This window comes from Rutidosis leptorrhynchoides, chromosome 2, assembly GCF_046630445.1.
Source record: "Rutidosis leptorrhynchoides isolate AG116_Rl617_1_P2 chromosome 2, CSIRO_AGI_Rlap_v1, whole genome shotgun sequence".
Classification (NCBI taxonomy): Eukaryota; Viridiplantae; Streptophyta; class Magnoliopsida; order Asterales; family Asteraceae; genus Rutidosis; species Rutidosis leptorrhynchoides.
This window is the reverse complement of record NC_092334.1, coordinates 585,246,291-585,261,397: the sequence shown is the minus strand read 5'-3', so window position 1 is coordinate 585,261,397 and position 15,107 is coordinate 585,246,291. Positions and strand designations below refer to the sequence as shown.

Here is a 15,107-nt window from a genome sequence, read left to right as displayed (position 1 = left end):
CGAGCTTGATTTTAACGGAAAAAGTTAACAATCGTTAGACCGAGGGACCAACTTTTTAACTAGAGCAAAATTGGGTGGTCAACCGCGTTAAAGAAAAATATAAATGGCTATCGTACAATTTTTTGACAAACATGAGTAACCAACGGCGTAATTTTTTCGATGGTAATAATTTTTATCTATTCTGTACACTGAACCAAAACACCAAACAAAACCAAACCTAGTAACTCGTTTTTAAGCTTCTACATAACCTTAAGCTGATTGCCGAAATCAAATCGTCATTTGTAAGCTCTTAATATATGTCTACAATGAATTTTTATTGCCTTTCAAATTTTCTTTAACTTAACATTTGTCAGATACTCGCATCTCTTATGATATCTTTATATTTTGATTTTTAGTAAATTCAGTTTTAACACATATAAAATGTGAAATAAATTTTGGAGTGTTTAAATAGAAGTTCAATATTTATCCCTATCCATTTGGGTGATCGGGTCAACCCAACTACAACACGGAGTAATAGGTAACGAGTAATTAAAACGTGACAGTTGGACTCTCGAAGCTGAACCAATGACAATCGGCATATATCGGCGATTGTACTCCACGCTCCTTTCATAACCCCAATAATCTCACATCTACCGCCTGCCACGTCACATTTCCGTACTATCCCTTTTAATCCATTTCCCATCCTTCATTTCATTTCTCTCTCCCTCTTTTTACATTTTTGTTTCAGCTCCGACGGTTTAACCCTAAATCCATCAAAGCCTATATCTGATATTGCGATTAATTTTAATTACATGATTAACAATTGATCTTATATAATGGAGGATCAAAATTACTTGGTTAATTTGATCGATTTCGTTAACAAACCAGCTTTAATTGAAACATTTGTCGACATTTTCTTATGTGCGGTACCAATCTGGGTGGCGGTGATGATCGGTGTTGTGATCGGGTGGGCATGGACACCGCGGTGGACTAGTCTTGTGTATTTAGGTTTCCGTTCGAAGTTGCGAGGGTATGCGTGGACGCTACCACCGGGATTCGGTGCTCGCCGTCTCTGGTTAGCTTTTACCGCGTTATCGGCGTTCTCCGTTGGTCGTCGGATGTGGTCAAACTTCCGTGAGAAGGAAAGGAAGGATGATTTATCGTCACCGCGTCCGGTCGCCGGAGGAGATTCCTCGCCGGCCGCTCAGTATGTGGATGGAAGTGGCGTCGAGATTAAGTTAGTGTACTTCCCTCCTTTTTGTTATGGATTATTTTACCTGATATATGATATGTATTTATGTATGGTATGTGTATATAGTTCATGTTAAAATTGTTTCTGTTGTTTAGGCTTTATTTTTGGAATTTTGTTGGCGTTATATTATTTAATTTAATTTGATGTTTAAATTATGGCAATTACCTTACCATAAATTTTAGTGTAGGTAGGTACCTATTATTGTCCTATAATTTGTGATTATTTTCTGTATTTGCATACAAGTGATTTCAACCTCTTTGAGGGTGGAAGTCTGATGTGTTTAGTAAAGTCTACTAAGATCACGTTGATTAGTTTTTTCCTGAATTCTCCCGACCTTTATCGAATGATCGTTCTGAAATAACAATTTTTCTCAGTTTCGTTGAATTTGATTAGTTTTTTCCTGAATTCTCCTGACCTTTATCAGGTAGCTTTTGAGTATTGAGGATTAGTTTTTTTAGAAGTTGAGATTTTTGAAACAACAGAAAGTTTTGGAGCTAATAATCTGCATAGGAAGCAATCAGCCAGGGTAACATGTGGGATGGTTTAATAAACACCATTAGCATTATCCACTAGCTTACATGTTTTTAATGTACCTTGTCGCAATACATAGGAAAGTTTAATGAAGGACATATATCAAAACCAGTGTTATCATGTAAATGTATCATTTGTGTTCTATTTAGTTGGCTTGTGATAACGTGGAAGCTATTTTTAGTTAATAACATATAATATATCTACTAAGATCACGTTGCACACTCATTTGTAGAACAATCAAGTCAAGTAGATTGTTGTAATAGTGGGCAGCTGATTTCACGGTATTCAACTATGTACCTATCTTTCGTGTTCCTTTTGGTGGTGATGTGGTATGAAATATCGAACATCTTTCTGTCATGGATGCTTGGTGACGGATTTGTAAATTATCTAATATAAACGAGTTTGTGTACATATTGATGGGCTGGTATAGAACTCCTCATACCTTTGCTGTGTTTGCTATGATGAGTATTATAACACATATAAAATACAAAGTGACTGACAAAGACATGATTCGTGAAGTGGGATATATATAGTATGTATAGTTAATAGTGTATAGATGATAAGAACAATTGTATTAGTATTCAAGCATATCTTATTAATAGAAATTATGATAGTTAATATCGATGTGAAAGTGTTTCTCTTATTTATTCTAGTACGTTTAAGTGGTAGTGTTATCGTATTTTCTCATTCTAATGGAGAAACCTGTAGAAGATTTCAAAAATAGAAGTTATAGCAATACCCCAGTTGAGGTGGATCTAATCTAGCACAACCTTATATTATGCATGTTGCTGTAGGTCTGAGCTTGTATTTTCATTCTCTCGGAGTCTAAACAGTACAAAGTCAGTTGAGGGTAGTTGGGGATATTATCAACTAGATTCCATTCGATATCAAGATTCCGATAGCTCACTCATTACCGTTTTGATATTGTCGGACCTGTCGCTAGCATAGCTGTCCTACACCACACGTGTTGTTGCATTGCGTAACAAGTGAAATTCTGTCGGCCAACTATCATAATGTTTGCGTACCAACCATTTATAAGATCTTGTCGTTTTCAATACATGCCCTTTGTTAGATTTGTAAGGGTTTACTAAGAAGGAATAGTTTATTCCCTATATACAGGGAATTTACCAACTCATTAGGTACGTAGAAGTTGCAGTTCTCTAGGTATGTAGGGGAGAGAGAGTTAACTTGAGAGATAGGTATTAGTTATTGCACATGAAAAATTGTATGTATTTTATCAATCTCTTTCTCACGTTAACTTGAGTCTGTTTTTTGGTGTTCATCATACAATTTGTTCATTATTCATGACATAAATGACATGAATATGTTTCCTTGAGTCTGTTGTTGGTGTTAATATCCACACATTAGTATATATCTTGACGTGAAATTATATTACTTTTGCATTAAATCTGGCTAATTAATTATCTCTATTCACAGGTGCAGCATTTTAAACTCGGGAGGAGATCACGACGTTGTGACAGATAAGGACCTAGAATATCTGTCGAGTCTTCTTGATGGTAAGGATGCAGTTTGGCAAAATATGATGGAACGATCCACATCTAACATGGCTTGTCAAGCTTGGCGTTATGAGCCTGAGGTACATGTTTACACTGAATTAACTGGAAATATAAAACGTTCTCTTCCTATTACCTAATTTGATTTTGTTTAAATTCTCATATAGTTATTTGAATGGAAACTTATTAACGCAATAACGATGATTACATTTTGTAGACAAATGCTTGCACGTCAGATATATGCTATACACGTATCTTTTTGCCACATGTCACGTTTCAAGTTGTCATATAGATTGTAGTCTTTTATTATGATTAAGTCCTTGAAGATATGCCTTCTAAGTACTTATATATGATATAAGTAGTAAATCACTAAACAGCTCAACCTCAATCATTCAAGTTGTAATCTTTGAACAAATGGTGCTTCTGATTAAAGAGATTTGATTCCATCATTATAAATTTGCTAGTAAATTTATAGGAAACAGCCAGATACACACACACACACACACACACACACATACACACACACGAAAAATCTAGTGGCCTTGTTTTCATGAGATTGCCATTTCTATGAGGATGCTTAATAAACCTTAACTCACTAGTAAATGTAGCACGATTCACGAATATCTCTATTCATACTTAAAAGTACTTAATTAAGGAAATAACAAATGACATATTGGTCTAGGAAACTTTGTAATGGTCGTAATTAAGGTCTATGAATAACATAATGGTAAGGTCCAAAAGTTGGCGTAGTGGGAAATTAAAGCTAAAATCTTTTAAACAAGGGCTAGATGATCTCCATTTGTTAAAAACTTCCCTTCATAGTTCATGATGCATTTTCCTTCTCTTTGATTGTATCAGAGTGGCCCTGTTGTGTACCGTAGCAGAACTGTGTTCGAAGATGCGACCCCAGAGCTCGTTAGAGATTTCTTCTGGGATGATGAATTTCGACCTAAGTGGGACCCAATGCTGACTTACGTCAAGATATTGGAAGAGTGTCCTCATACTGGGGCGATGATTGTTCATTGGATTAAAAAGGTTTTATTAGGAAAATGTTCATTTACATGTGTAGATTGGTAGACGTGGCAATTTGACCTATATGCTTATTAATGGGTTGAACGTGTTAAATGGCCCAAACAGGTTAAATGAATTGAAAGTCACCCAAAGTAAATTTTAAAGGCTGACATCCTTTTAAATCATTTTGTTAATATTTTAACTGTTGTAATAAAATATTTTTTGTGTGAAATGTTCTTGTCACATTAATTTCTTAATCTATTATATTTAAAGGAATATATAATTGGGCACAAATGTTTATATAGGTCAGTACAACTGGGTCTGGCCAATTTTGAGCTGTAAGAAATGACCAGTTTTCACCCATTACACAAACTGCCTGACCTGACCATCTTGCAGCCTCTACAGTTAGGTGTAATTTATGCATTAGAACTTAGAATTATCTAATTTTCAGTTTTCACTGGCTAACACTCTACATTAATGGCTATGCATGCAGTTCCCATTTTTCTGCAGTGATAGAGAATATATCATCGGTCGTAGGATTTGGGAAGCTGGGAAGACTTACTACTGCGTTACTAAGGTAAGGGTAAACTAGTAATTTTATTCCTCAATATTATATTGTTTGGTCTGCAAAAACCAGGTAAGGGAGTTTCAAGCGTGAATTATAGTTTGAGGAAACTAATTGGAATATGAAACCCCTCAGAAAGTCAAATTGAAATTTATCGGACCCGAGTTAAATCAAAAAACTTTACTTAAATTTAACTGAATTGAGTTCCAACTATTATATCAAGGTTACATTACTGATACACTTGATCAAGCTCATGTTTTCTTGTTTTATATCGAATAGTGTAATTGCAAATCATCAACTAAATCGTGTGAAATTTTAGTGAATGATTAATGCCAGACATTAAATGAAAAACTAGTAGAAACTAACAAGAATCAGTATTAAAACGGACACACTTTTAATGCAAGTGTCTCTCTCAGAGATCTTTAATTTACAATTAGAATCTGTATCAACTCAAGTATGATTTCTAATATGGTACTAACATAGTTGTCGTTTTTCCTAATGTTAGTTTGGTCACACACACACACACGCGCGCACACACACTTTTGTTTCATTATAATGTTAGCTGTACCTTTAGTTCGCTACATGTGTGTGTTATATAGACCTTGCTATATTAGCTTTCATATGTAGCTGGATTGGTGCAGGAAGTGCCTTATCCAGCTTTGCGTAGGCGTGACAAACCAAGGCGCGTGGACCACTACTTTTCGAGCTGGGTGATCAGACCTGGTAAGCATTTCATTCATCTTAATTAGTTGTACTATCAAAATTAGTATTCTCAAAATCAATGTAGCATGTCTTTTACCTTCTTTTCCAGTATTACCTAATCTGAATCTATATATGTTATGTTTGAATGAACATATAATCTTATATTATCTTATTAAATTAAATACCTTAGCTGATTGGTATGTGTTATTTGAATGCAGTTGAATCCCGTAAAGGAGATGGCGTACTGTCGTCATGTGAAGTAATACTGTTGCACTGTGAAGACATGGGGATACCTAGAGACGTGGCTAAGTTAGGCGTCCGTCACGGTATGTGGGGAACCGTGAAAAAACTGCACGGTGGTTTCAGAGCGTATCAAAGCGCACGAAAACAAGACCCGTCACTTTCGAGATGTGCACTTATGGCAACAATCGCTACAAAGATCTCGTTTGACGAGGGTGTTGAGTCGGTTCCTGAGGACCAGAAGACTACTGATGTAAACACTAGAGGCGGGAAAGTAGGTGGTGGAGTGGACTGGAGATGGGTGGCTGTTGGTGGTGCAGTGGCGGTGGTTTTTGGTCTTCGTAGTGGAGCCATTGGTCAAGCATTGTTGGTTGGTGCAGGGCAAAGACTTGCAAGAAGGAGATGAGATGTGATAAGGGGGATGGCGTTGCAACTCTTGTTTTGTGGAGGAAGGATGATAGAGGTTTATATAACGAGTATAATAATGAATCGATATTTTATGTTCTGGTTATTATTATCGTTTAAATTTAAATTTTGTATACACATATATAATCATATGGTTATCGCTATATGAAATTAATATATTTTAGTAAAGGTAACGTCGTTGGGCTTGAAGTGGTTTTTCCAGTTCAAATGCAATGTTAATTGCTCATATATGGCAATCATATGTTCATTATTTTGTAGAGCAGACTCACTAATAACAATTTTGGACAAAAGGATGAGAATAGATATTAACAACGACATTGATTTCTAAGGTAATTTGAATGAATTTATTTTTTTTGTCAAAAACATAAATTTAAATTAATAAAATAGATATGATAATCTAGGATAATTACAAATGATGCGTATCTAAACATACAATAATACAACAAGAGAACCACCAATCCAGAAAGGACCCCCAATCCAAAAAAACGAAGATAAAACCGTAGAGAGAGCTGAAAATAACAATTGAACCATCCAACCTTATACCACCAAGTAAGGCTTCAAACCCAAAACCATATTTCCTTGTCGATCTACCCTAAACAACCTAAATCCATCCAAAAGCTTACAGGTTCCCTAAAACAATTTAAAAAACAATTGACACTACACAAACAAATATGGTAAATCACTACAAATCACCAACATACTCGAACATAAGATCACCAATACAATGTCCAAACACAAAAAAATCAAAACCTTAAAATTTGTCAAGCCAAAGCTACCACCGGTAATAAAATATCCTCATAGCCATGTAAGACCTCAATATCAATTAATATCATTATTAATTTATATTCAGAACATTTATTAAACAATATATATATATTTTTGTAAACGTCATTGACAATGGCTTTAATTAAGAAGTTATTGTGATTTACAGTTATAAAAAATAAAAAAAATAAAAATAAAATTAAACGAGGCACTCTTTGAATCATTACACTGGCATCTTTTTTTTTTTCTTTCTTTTAATTGTTAATTTAATTTATTTTTTATTTCTTTTCTATTTTTTTTCGAAAAGCCAAATAAATTACTCGAAAAAAGGGCAACGCCCCCAATCAGTTTGGGTCAGGAAGTTACAACATTAGGCAACTAGTTGCGTAGAAGGCAACTTATACACCTATACAACTCGAAAACAATCACGACAGAATGCACAATCGGACTGAGACATCTACACGACTCGACATACATTTGCAAGTAAACAGGAATACAGTGAGGATTACATGGCATATACCAATGGGTCGGAGATCCATTGAAACCAATCGATCTTCGATTTCTTCCAATGCGAAGCGATCCATTCGAAAGACTTGAGTTGAATTTCCATTAACGCGGTATGACCACTCCAACTTTTATTTGCGAAGACTTTGAAATTTCGGTTCTTCCATATTAAATACAAACACACTCATTTCAATGCTTGCCAAAGGAGACAACCGTTATGAGACATAGGAGTATTGCTCTTTCCCCGGCACGCTTCGTTGATGCTTAGATTTGACACCGGACCCAACCCCCACCATTTGTACACCCTTTCCCATATATCGAACGTATGTTTGCAAAGAAATAGAGCATGATCAATTGTTTCTAACCCGTCATCACAAAATGGACACCGTAAGGAGTGGAGATCGGTCCCACGATAGTCGAGGTCAACTCTAGTCGCTAAACGTTTCTTCAAAGCGCGCCAAACAAATATCTCAATCTTCCCTGGTACAAGATTATTTTTAAGTGTTTCTTGTCTGAATCTATTGTCCATGATTGTTTTCTCGTCAATAAGGATAGCAAGTTTTTTGGTTGTGAAGTCGCCATTTGATAAAAACTTCCAACACCAAGCATCCTGAGAGCCCTCCTGTTTAACAAAAACATTCAGCAAATCGGTTAGAGTAATTAATTCACCATGCGTTCGTCCGGCTGGATCTCGAGACCACGACCACCGTAAGTAGCATCCCCCTTCTGACCATGTTACTCGATCTCTCACAAGGCAGCTCTGGTCAGAATCTAGCAAAAATAGACGCCTAAATTTGTTGCAGAGCGGCTCGTCACAAAGCCACTGATCGGTCCAAAAACAGGTGCTTCCACCGTCGCCAATTTTCTTCACGAACGAGCTTCCGAATTGAATTCCAATCTTTTCGATAGCACCACCTGCACGGAAGATATTTGTCCATACACCCCGTGTACCTTTTATCCTGTTTGAACCCGAATCAATATTTAAGCCGCCCACCCGATGGATACTTTTTAATACTTTAACCCAAAGAGCATTAGGCTCGGTTTTCGCTCTCCAACACCATTTCCCCAATAGAGCGAGATTTTTTCCCTTCAATGACCCGATATTAAGTCCACCCTCGCTAAAGGGTAGAAGTGTATCCTCCCACTTAACCCACGACATTTTGGAACTCTCACCCGACTCGCCCAAAAAAAAGTTTCTCCTAATACTCTCTAGCTTTTTAATAACACACGACGGAGCACGAAAGAGCGAAAAAAATATAGTGGCAAACTACTTAGAACCGACTTCACTAACGTTAACCTCCCACCAAATGAAATCGTTTTAGTTTTCCAATCCGCAAGTCTTTAGAAAAATTTGTCGACCACGTGACTCCAATGTTCAATTCTATTCATATTTTGCCCCATAGGTAGCCATAGATATGTGATTGGAAATTCACCCACTAAAATACTGAGAGAGAAGAGAGATTCAGAACATTCGATAAGTTTATAAGATCGAATTGATCGCACTATCCATCCCAATTTTTTCGTCTTTAGGTTTTCATAACTCAATTCAATGAACATCAATCAATTGTTACCTAATTCAAATCCAAATTCGCTTTCGACAACACTTGCAACATCAGATCGATATGTTAATCGGATCAATAAGTTCAATAAAATCGATGATGCCGTGTTACTGTTTCACCAAATGATCCGTAAGAAACCTCTACCTCTATTAATTGAATTCAATAAACTGCTTGCTGTTATTGTGAAAATGAAACGTTATTCAACTGCTATTTCATTAATCAGTGAATTATGGCTGCTGCGAATATCAGCTGATGCGTGTATGATGAACATTGCTATTAACTGTTTCTCGCATTTACGTCGAATCGATTTAGGTTTTGCTGTGTTTGGTTGTATCGTTAAGCAAGGTCATGAACCACTTGTTTCTACTTATAATACTTTGTTGAAAGGTTTAGTTATAGAAGATAGGGTTGTTGAGGCTGAGGTATTGTTTAAGAAGTTAATTAAGAAAAGAATTTGTGAACCGAATGAAGTTACATATGGAACGGTTATGAACGGGCTCTGTAAAAGCGGGAATACGAAAATGGCAATTAGGTTACTTAAGTTTATGGAAGAAAGAGGTTGTGAACCTAGTACAGAAGTGTATAGTATGATTATTGATAGTTTATGCAAAGATAATCGAATTGACTACGCGTTGACTTTTTTGTCGGAAATGGTTGAGAAAAGAGTGTTTCCGAATGTTGTAACTTATAATTCGTTGATTTATGGTTTCTGTAGTTTAAGGAGATGGGAAGATGCTAAGAAAATGATAATGGAAATGGACAGTAAAAAGATTAATCTCGATGCACATACTTTTAATATTCTTGTTGATGCGTTTTGTAAAGAAGGACTGGTTGAAAATGCTGAAAGTGTGATTCGTGTTATGATTGAAAGAGGTGTGCGACCGGATGTTGTTTCGTATAGTGCGTTATTAGACGGATATTGTTTGCGAGGCCAAATGAAAGAAGCTATGAAAGTTTACAACATTATGGTTGATAAAAGGATTGAACCTAGCATTATTACGTATAACAGCTTAATAAACGGGCATTGTAAAAGATCAAATATAGACGAGGCAATGGGAGTATTTAGGGAGATTACTAAAAAGAAGTTGGAACCCACGGTTTCAACGTACAGCACTATGTTGTATGGATTGTTTAAGGTTGGGAGATCTAAAGATGCCTTAAAGCTATTTGAACATATGCAATCGATAGGCGTAACTCCAAATTTTATCACTTACTCTGTCTTATTGGATGGACTATGCAAAAACCGTCGGCTCGATGAGGCGTTATGTTTGTTTCGTATTATAATAGACAATGGAATACTTCCTAATGTTGCATTGTACACTGTCCTTGTAGATGGTTGTTGCAAAAATGGGAAGCTTGCGATGGCCATGGACCTTTTTAGTGAACTTTGTTCGCGAGGTTTAGTGCCGAACGTTGTAACGTATAATGCCATGAGTAATGGGTTTTGTAATGAAGGTATGATTGAGGAAGCGAAAGATCTTGTTATGAAAATGGAGAAAAATGGTGTTTCTCCAAATAGCGTTACTTACAATATCATACTTCAAGGAGTTTTGAAGTGGAAGAAACCGAAAGATGTATTGCTACATCTAGAGGAAATGGATGAGAGGGGTTTCTCGATTGATGCATCTTCATTTTACTTGCTACTTCGTGCAATCCCGGTAAAGGAACAAGATGTTAACTTTGCTGATCTAATCGTGAAACTTGCACCGCGTGACATTTTAAAATCCAAATCCTTATCAGGGAAATCTGAACCTGCGAATGTGAAAGGTATGCACATCTTTTTGTTCGCAGTACTTTATATAATCTCTGATTTACAGTCGTAGACTAGTACATATGCACGATGTTGATTAAGTTGTTAACAGGTCAGGATAATCACATGTCATAAGGGTAAACCGACCCTCTGGCGGCCCCACACCGACCGGTCCCACGGCCAACATGTGAGAGGAAAATCGCTTAACCATGCTTAAAGGGACGTGGGGCAGGGATTGAACCCTTAACCACCGCGGTATGCTGCATGATAATCACATGTCATAGCCAAACAGTCGTAGAGATTGTTAGGGTATTGGATTCCAGTTCCAGGATTTCACACATAAGAGTTGGATTTTTGAATAGGAAAACACATTTAGTTTGATTGTGCATCTTTAAAATTCATATTTGTTTTCTGAAACTTTTGACAGCTAAATTGTTACATATAACTGGCATTATATGATGACAAAGTGTTGAATTCTGAGTTTCGTATATCTGCAGTTTCTGTTGCTAATCCTCCATAAAAGGTCCACTATAATTGAGAAAAAACAAAGAATTTATAAGGAACTTTATAAGGAACACTCTGCTGGATATGTCGCTATGGAATGTGGTTCCTCTGAAAGTAATGGCCCGAGGTAACAATCTTCTTCGACAAATAAACAAACGGCGGAACGAAACTGAAGTCAGTTTTTTTAACAACGATGAATGATATGGAAATAAGTAAAGTAGGATTAATTGTTTTCCAAGAAGTAAAAACTGACGGGAATAGTTATGTTTTTGATGTAACTAAGGGGATATGTTTCATATTAGAGGGAGCAACTTTTTACTTTTTTATATACAAACACCAATTAGAGCTGTCTACATTATGCATGAAAATGAAATGGACATTTATTTCCTTCGATTTTATATTAGTTAGAATTTTAATGCGTGTTTCAACTTTTTATTTTTTTACTCCGTGTATTTTATTTTCATAGATGAATCGCAGTTGAAATGAGTTCTGCTAACTGGTACTGTAGCAGACTAGCAGTTCTTGCTTTTGGCAACTCCTTTTCCACATGCTAATCTCAACTATGTGCAGGTATTTCATATAACTTGTTTTGATTCTTTTATGCTTTCTGCATAAAAACATATTCTGATTGTTTTTTGTACATTTCTACGTTGATAGTATGGGGAAGCTCTGTTTCTAATATTCCCAGTTGTGATAGTAAATAATATAGATGAATATAAGTTCATTGCTAGGCAAATATTTACAATTATATTATATCATTACAGTATAGGAAATTACAAATTTGGATTTGTATTTATTCTGTGAATGGTAATGAATGTAATTGGAAAGTTTGTTCTAACTTGAGTTCTATTCACTTTCTTGTATGATCTGATGACCCAGCAGTGGCTATATGAGATTGCTTAGCTAAGAACTTACATGCTTAGCTTCGACACTCTTTCTAGCGTGTTGACACATGTGATCATGTTCGAACCACCCTTGCGTTTGGTGATCATTTGTCACCATACGCGACAAGCCAATCCAGCTCAACCGAATTCGTTCCTTGTTTAAACTGACTTCACACATCCAACACAAAATGCTAGGTCGGTATCAGATGATATCACAAGTTCTCACATCAAGCTTTCAAGCATACAATTTTCTGGTGAATCTATTAGCTCAACCAGTGTGTAGAAGTGATGTTTTGGATCAATCAATGATTTTAGTAAATGTTTGTTTTGTGTATGTTTTAATATACTTGGGGTTTTGTTCAATTTGAGTGTGAATTTCTTTAAAAAGACTATTAGGTATGGATCACAATTTATTTCATTCAGATCGCTGAATCTGTTTCAATTTCAAGTTATGTTTTTAACAAAAAAAAAAAAAATAATAAGTTAACCACAGAATGGATACATATGATAAGGATTACAGATAAAGTGACGTAATCGAAATTTTTTAATTTGACATTCTAAATTCTAAATTGGTACGTAATACGGAGTAATAAATTTACATAGACATTAGAAGTGAATGATCACAAAACAGAGGCATAACGAAATACAGTAGTACCAGCACTTTTGGTATTAATAGATGTTTCACTCTCCATATAAAGAAAGATGGACATTACAATTATTACGATCACTAATCAAACAAAAGAATCAAATTCAATAGTCAGGACACATATATGTAGCCTTTTTACTTGTATAATTATAACAATAATCCTCAAGCTTTGGTAACACTTTTGACTACTATTGGGATGATGATCACTAAGATCATTATGAGAAGCAGAATCATCCCCAAACACAAACACTTCCTACTAATTATAACAATAACCTCAAGCTTTGGTAACACTTTTGACTACTATTGGGAGGATGATCACTAAGATCATTATGAGAAGCAGAATCATCCCCAAACACAAACACTTCCTACTACTTCTTTGGTGCCCTTTTGCAGTCTTAAGATTCTTGGTACCATCATTAACGTAATGAGACGCATTCATTACGTGATGCTCAATATCATCCATTTTCTCCCCTTGAGCTTCCACCATAACAGCCATATCCAAGAACACTTGATGGAGCTCTAGTAGGCTCGTTTCTATCTCCTTGGCGGCATCATGGCGGTCTTGAATCTCAACCACCGTTTCCAACACCTTTCCCCTTCCATGTTCCTATAAATTCAGTTAAGTCAAATAAAGTCTATACCTTTTACCTTTATTATGTTTGAAAAGAAAAGGCAACAGCTTTATATTTTCCAATATCTTAAAAACCTCAACAAACTCTAATCCCATAATTATAAACTTTCATGCCAAATATACAATTAGTAATAATCTCATTAATCACATGGAGCAAAACACCCAAAAAATAATAATAATAATAATAAAGAAAAACAATGTGTAAAGAATTCACATGAAAATTTATTACTAGGTTCACATTTCCAAATTCTTGTAAAATGTGTAAACAAGTCTTTGACCAGAACTGAAAAATAAATTCATGTCAAATTTACAACCATTAATCCCATCAATATTCACATGGAGCAAACACACAATAAAAAACATAAAAACACAACAATGTGTAAAAAATTCATATTATCCAAATTCTTGTTATCTTGTAAACCGTATAAAACTAGTTTCTAACCACAACTAAAATCAATAAATTCATGACAAGTTTACAACCTTTAATCCCCAAAATACATGCAGCTAAGTTTTACTAAAAAGGATCTATCAATTTCATATCCGAAAACAAAAATTCATCTAAATTTATCAACTCTAAGATCTAAACCCAATTAATATCACCCTTATCAATATCATAAGAAGTTGTACGTTACGCATAAAAAATAGTACTTTTCGGAAAAATAAAATCGGATATACCTGAATAGCCCTTGACAAGAATTCTTCTCCACCTTGACCATCGGTCCCACTTGAAATAATCTTCTCAATCACTTCTTCATCAGCTTCTTCTCCGGTCACCGTGAAATACCTCCGGCCGACAGTCTCTTTGTACTCCGTCATCATCCTCTGCCTCAACAATTGAAAATCCATCATCAGCTCCTTAAGTTTCTTCCTCAACCCATTCGCAACCGCAGTCCTCGTTCGATCCACCGGCGTACCCATTTTACAACCCGACAACCGCCGACTCTCAGCGTTCGCACGGTCCATCTCCTCCAATCTCGACTTAATCGTTTTCGCCTTCTTAAGGACATTCATGATTTCGCTATTGATACGACGTCGGTTTGATTTTAGGGCTTCTGATTTGTGAAGTGATTTGGATTCTTGGTTTGCGGATTCCAATTGAGCTAGGGTTTCGCGAATTGAGCTCATCTCTTGCTTTACTAGCTCGGCTTCATGAAGGAAGGAGGTTAGATTGTTATCTGATTGATGAATTGATTGCATCTGAAGGTCGTGATCTGGACCAGATTCCAAATCGATGTCTTTCATCGTCGATTTCTTTAAATCGACGTAACTGGTGAAGGATTTAGTTAAAAGGTCGTTCATTTTGATGATTTTTGTAGATTGAGATGAAGAAAAATTGGAAAGAATCAGAAATTGATGGGGAGAGTGAGTTTAATTTCAGATAGAATTTGAATTTGAATTTGAATTTGATGGTAAGAGATGAGATGAAAGGGGTTGGGTTTATTTAGGGATTTATGACCGAAATAGCCGTTGGAGATTTACGGGTAACGGCTCTATTCGGATTTAAAGTTATACGTGTTTATCGATTTTTATTTATAACGCGTAACGCTTGATTATTTTATTATCATAATCATAATCATAATTATTAATTATTAGATTATTAGATTATTATTATTATTATTATTATTATTATTATTATTATTATTATTA

General features: G+C 35.6%; 3 protein-coding genes across 6 annotated transcripts; 2 read left to right on the top strand and 1 right to left on the bottom strand.

The window, feature by feature from the left end:
- The first annotated feature begins 685 nt into the window (after positions 1 to 685).
- LOC139893273 (uncharacterized) lies at positions 686 to 6,408 on the top strand. Its single transcript, XM_071876428.1, has 6 exons — positions 686 to 1,216; positions 3,200 to 3,359; positions 4,135 to 4,311; positions 4,781 to 4,864; positions 5,494 to 5,575; positions 5,773 to 6,408. Exons 1-6 carry the CDS (start codon positions 816 to 818, stop codon positions 6,198 to 6,200), a joined length of 1,332 nt encoding a protein of 443 aa, XP_071732529.1. The 5' UTR covers positions 686 to 815; the 3' UTR covers positions 6,201 to 6,408.
- Positions 6,409 to 7,330: 922 nt separating this feature from the next.
- LOC139893272 (uncharacterized) lies at positions 7,331 to 11,359 on the top strand. Of its 4 annotated transcripts, none has more exons than XR_011774430.1 (3): positions 7,331 to 10,812; positions 10,908 to 11,050; positions 11,293 to 11,359. XR_011774430.1 is itself a non-coding variant. In XM_071876427.1 (3 exons), exons 1-3 carry the CDS (start codon positions 9,036 to 9,038, stop codon positions 11,313 to 11,315), a joined length of 1,680 nt encoding a protein of 559 aa, XP_071732528.1. In that variant the 5' UTR covers positions 7,331 to 9,035; the 3' UTR covers positions 11,316 to 11,359. The 4 variants fall into 4 exon arrangements, 3 of the variants coding, with proteins under 3 accessions (XP_071732528.1, XP_071732526.1, XP_071732527.1); XM_071876427.1 differs by lacking the exon at positions 10,908 to 11,050 and having other exon boundaries at positions 7,331 to 9,174; positions 9,295 to 10,812; XM_071876425.1 differs by lacking the exon at positions 10,908 to 11,050.
- A 1,586-nt stretch (positions 11,360 to 12,945) lies between these two features.
- Positions 12,946 to 14,850, bottom strand: LOC139893271 (syntaxin-related protein KNOLLE). Its single transcript, XM_071876424.1, has 2 exons — positions 14,136 to 14,850; positions 12,946 to 13,436 (listed from the first exon to the last, which is right to left on the bottom strand). Exons 1-2 carry the CDS (start codon positions 14,757 to 14,759, stop codon positions 13,104 to 13,106), a joined length of 957 nt encoding a protein of 318 aa, XP_071732525.1. The 5' UTR covers positions 14,760 to 14,850; the 3' UTR covers positions 12,946 to 13,103.
- Positions 14,851 to 15,107: the final 257 nt, after the last annotated feature.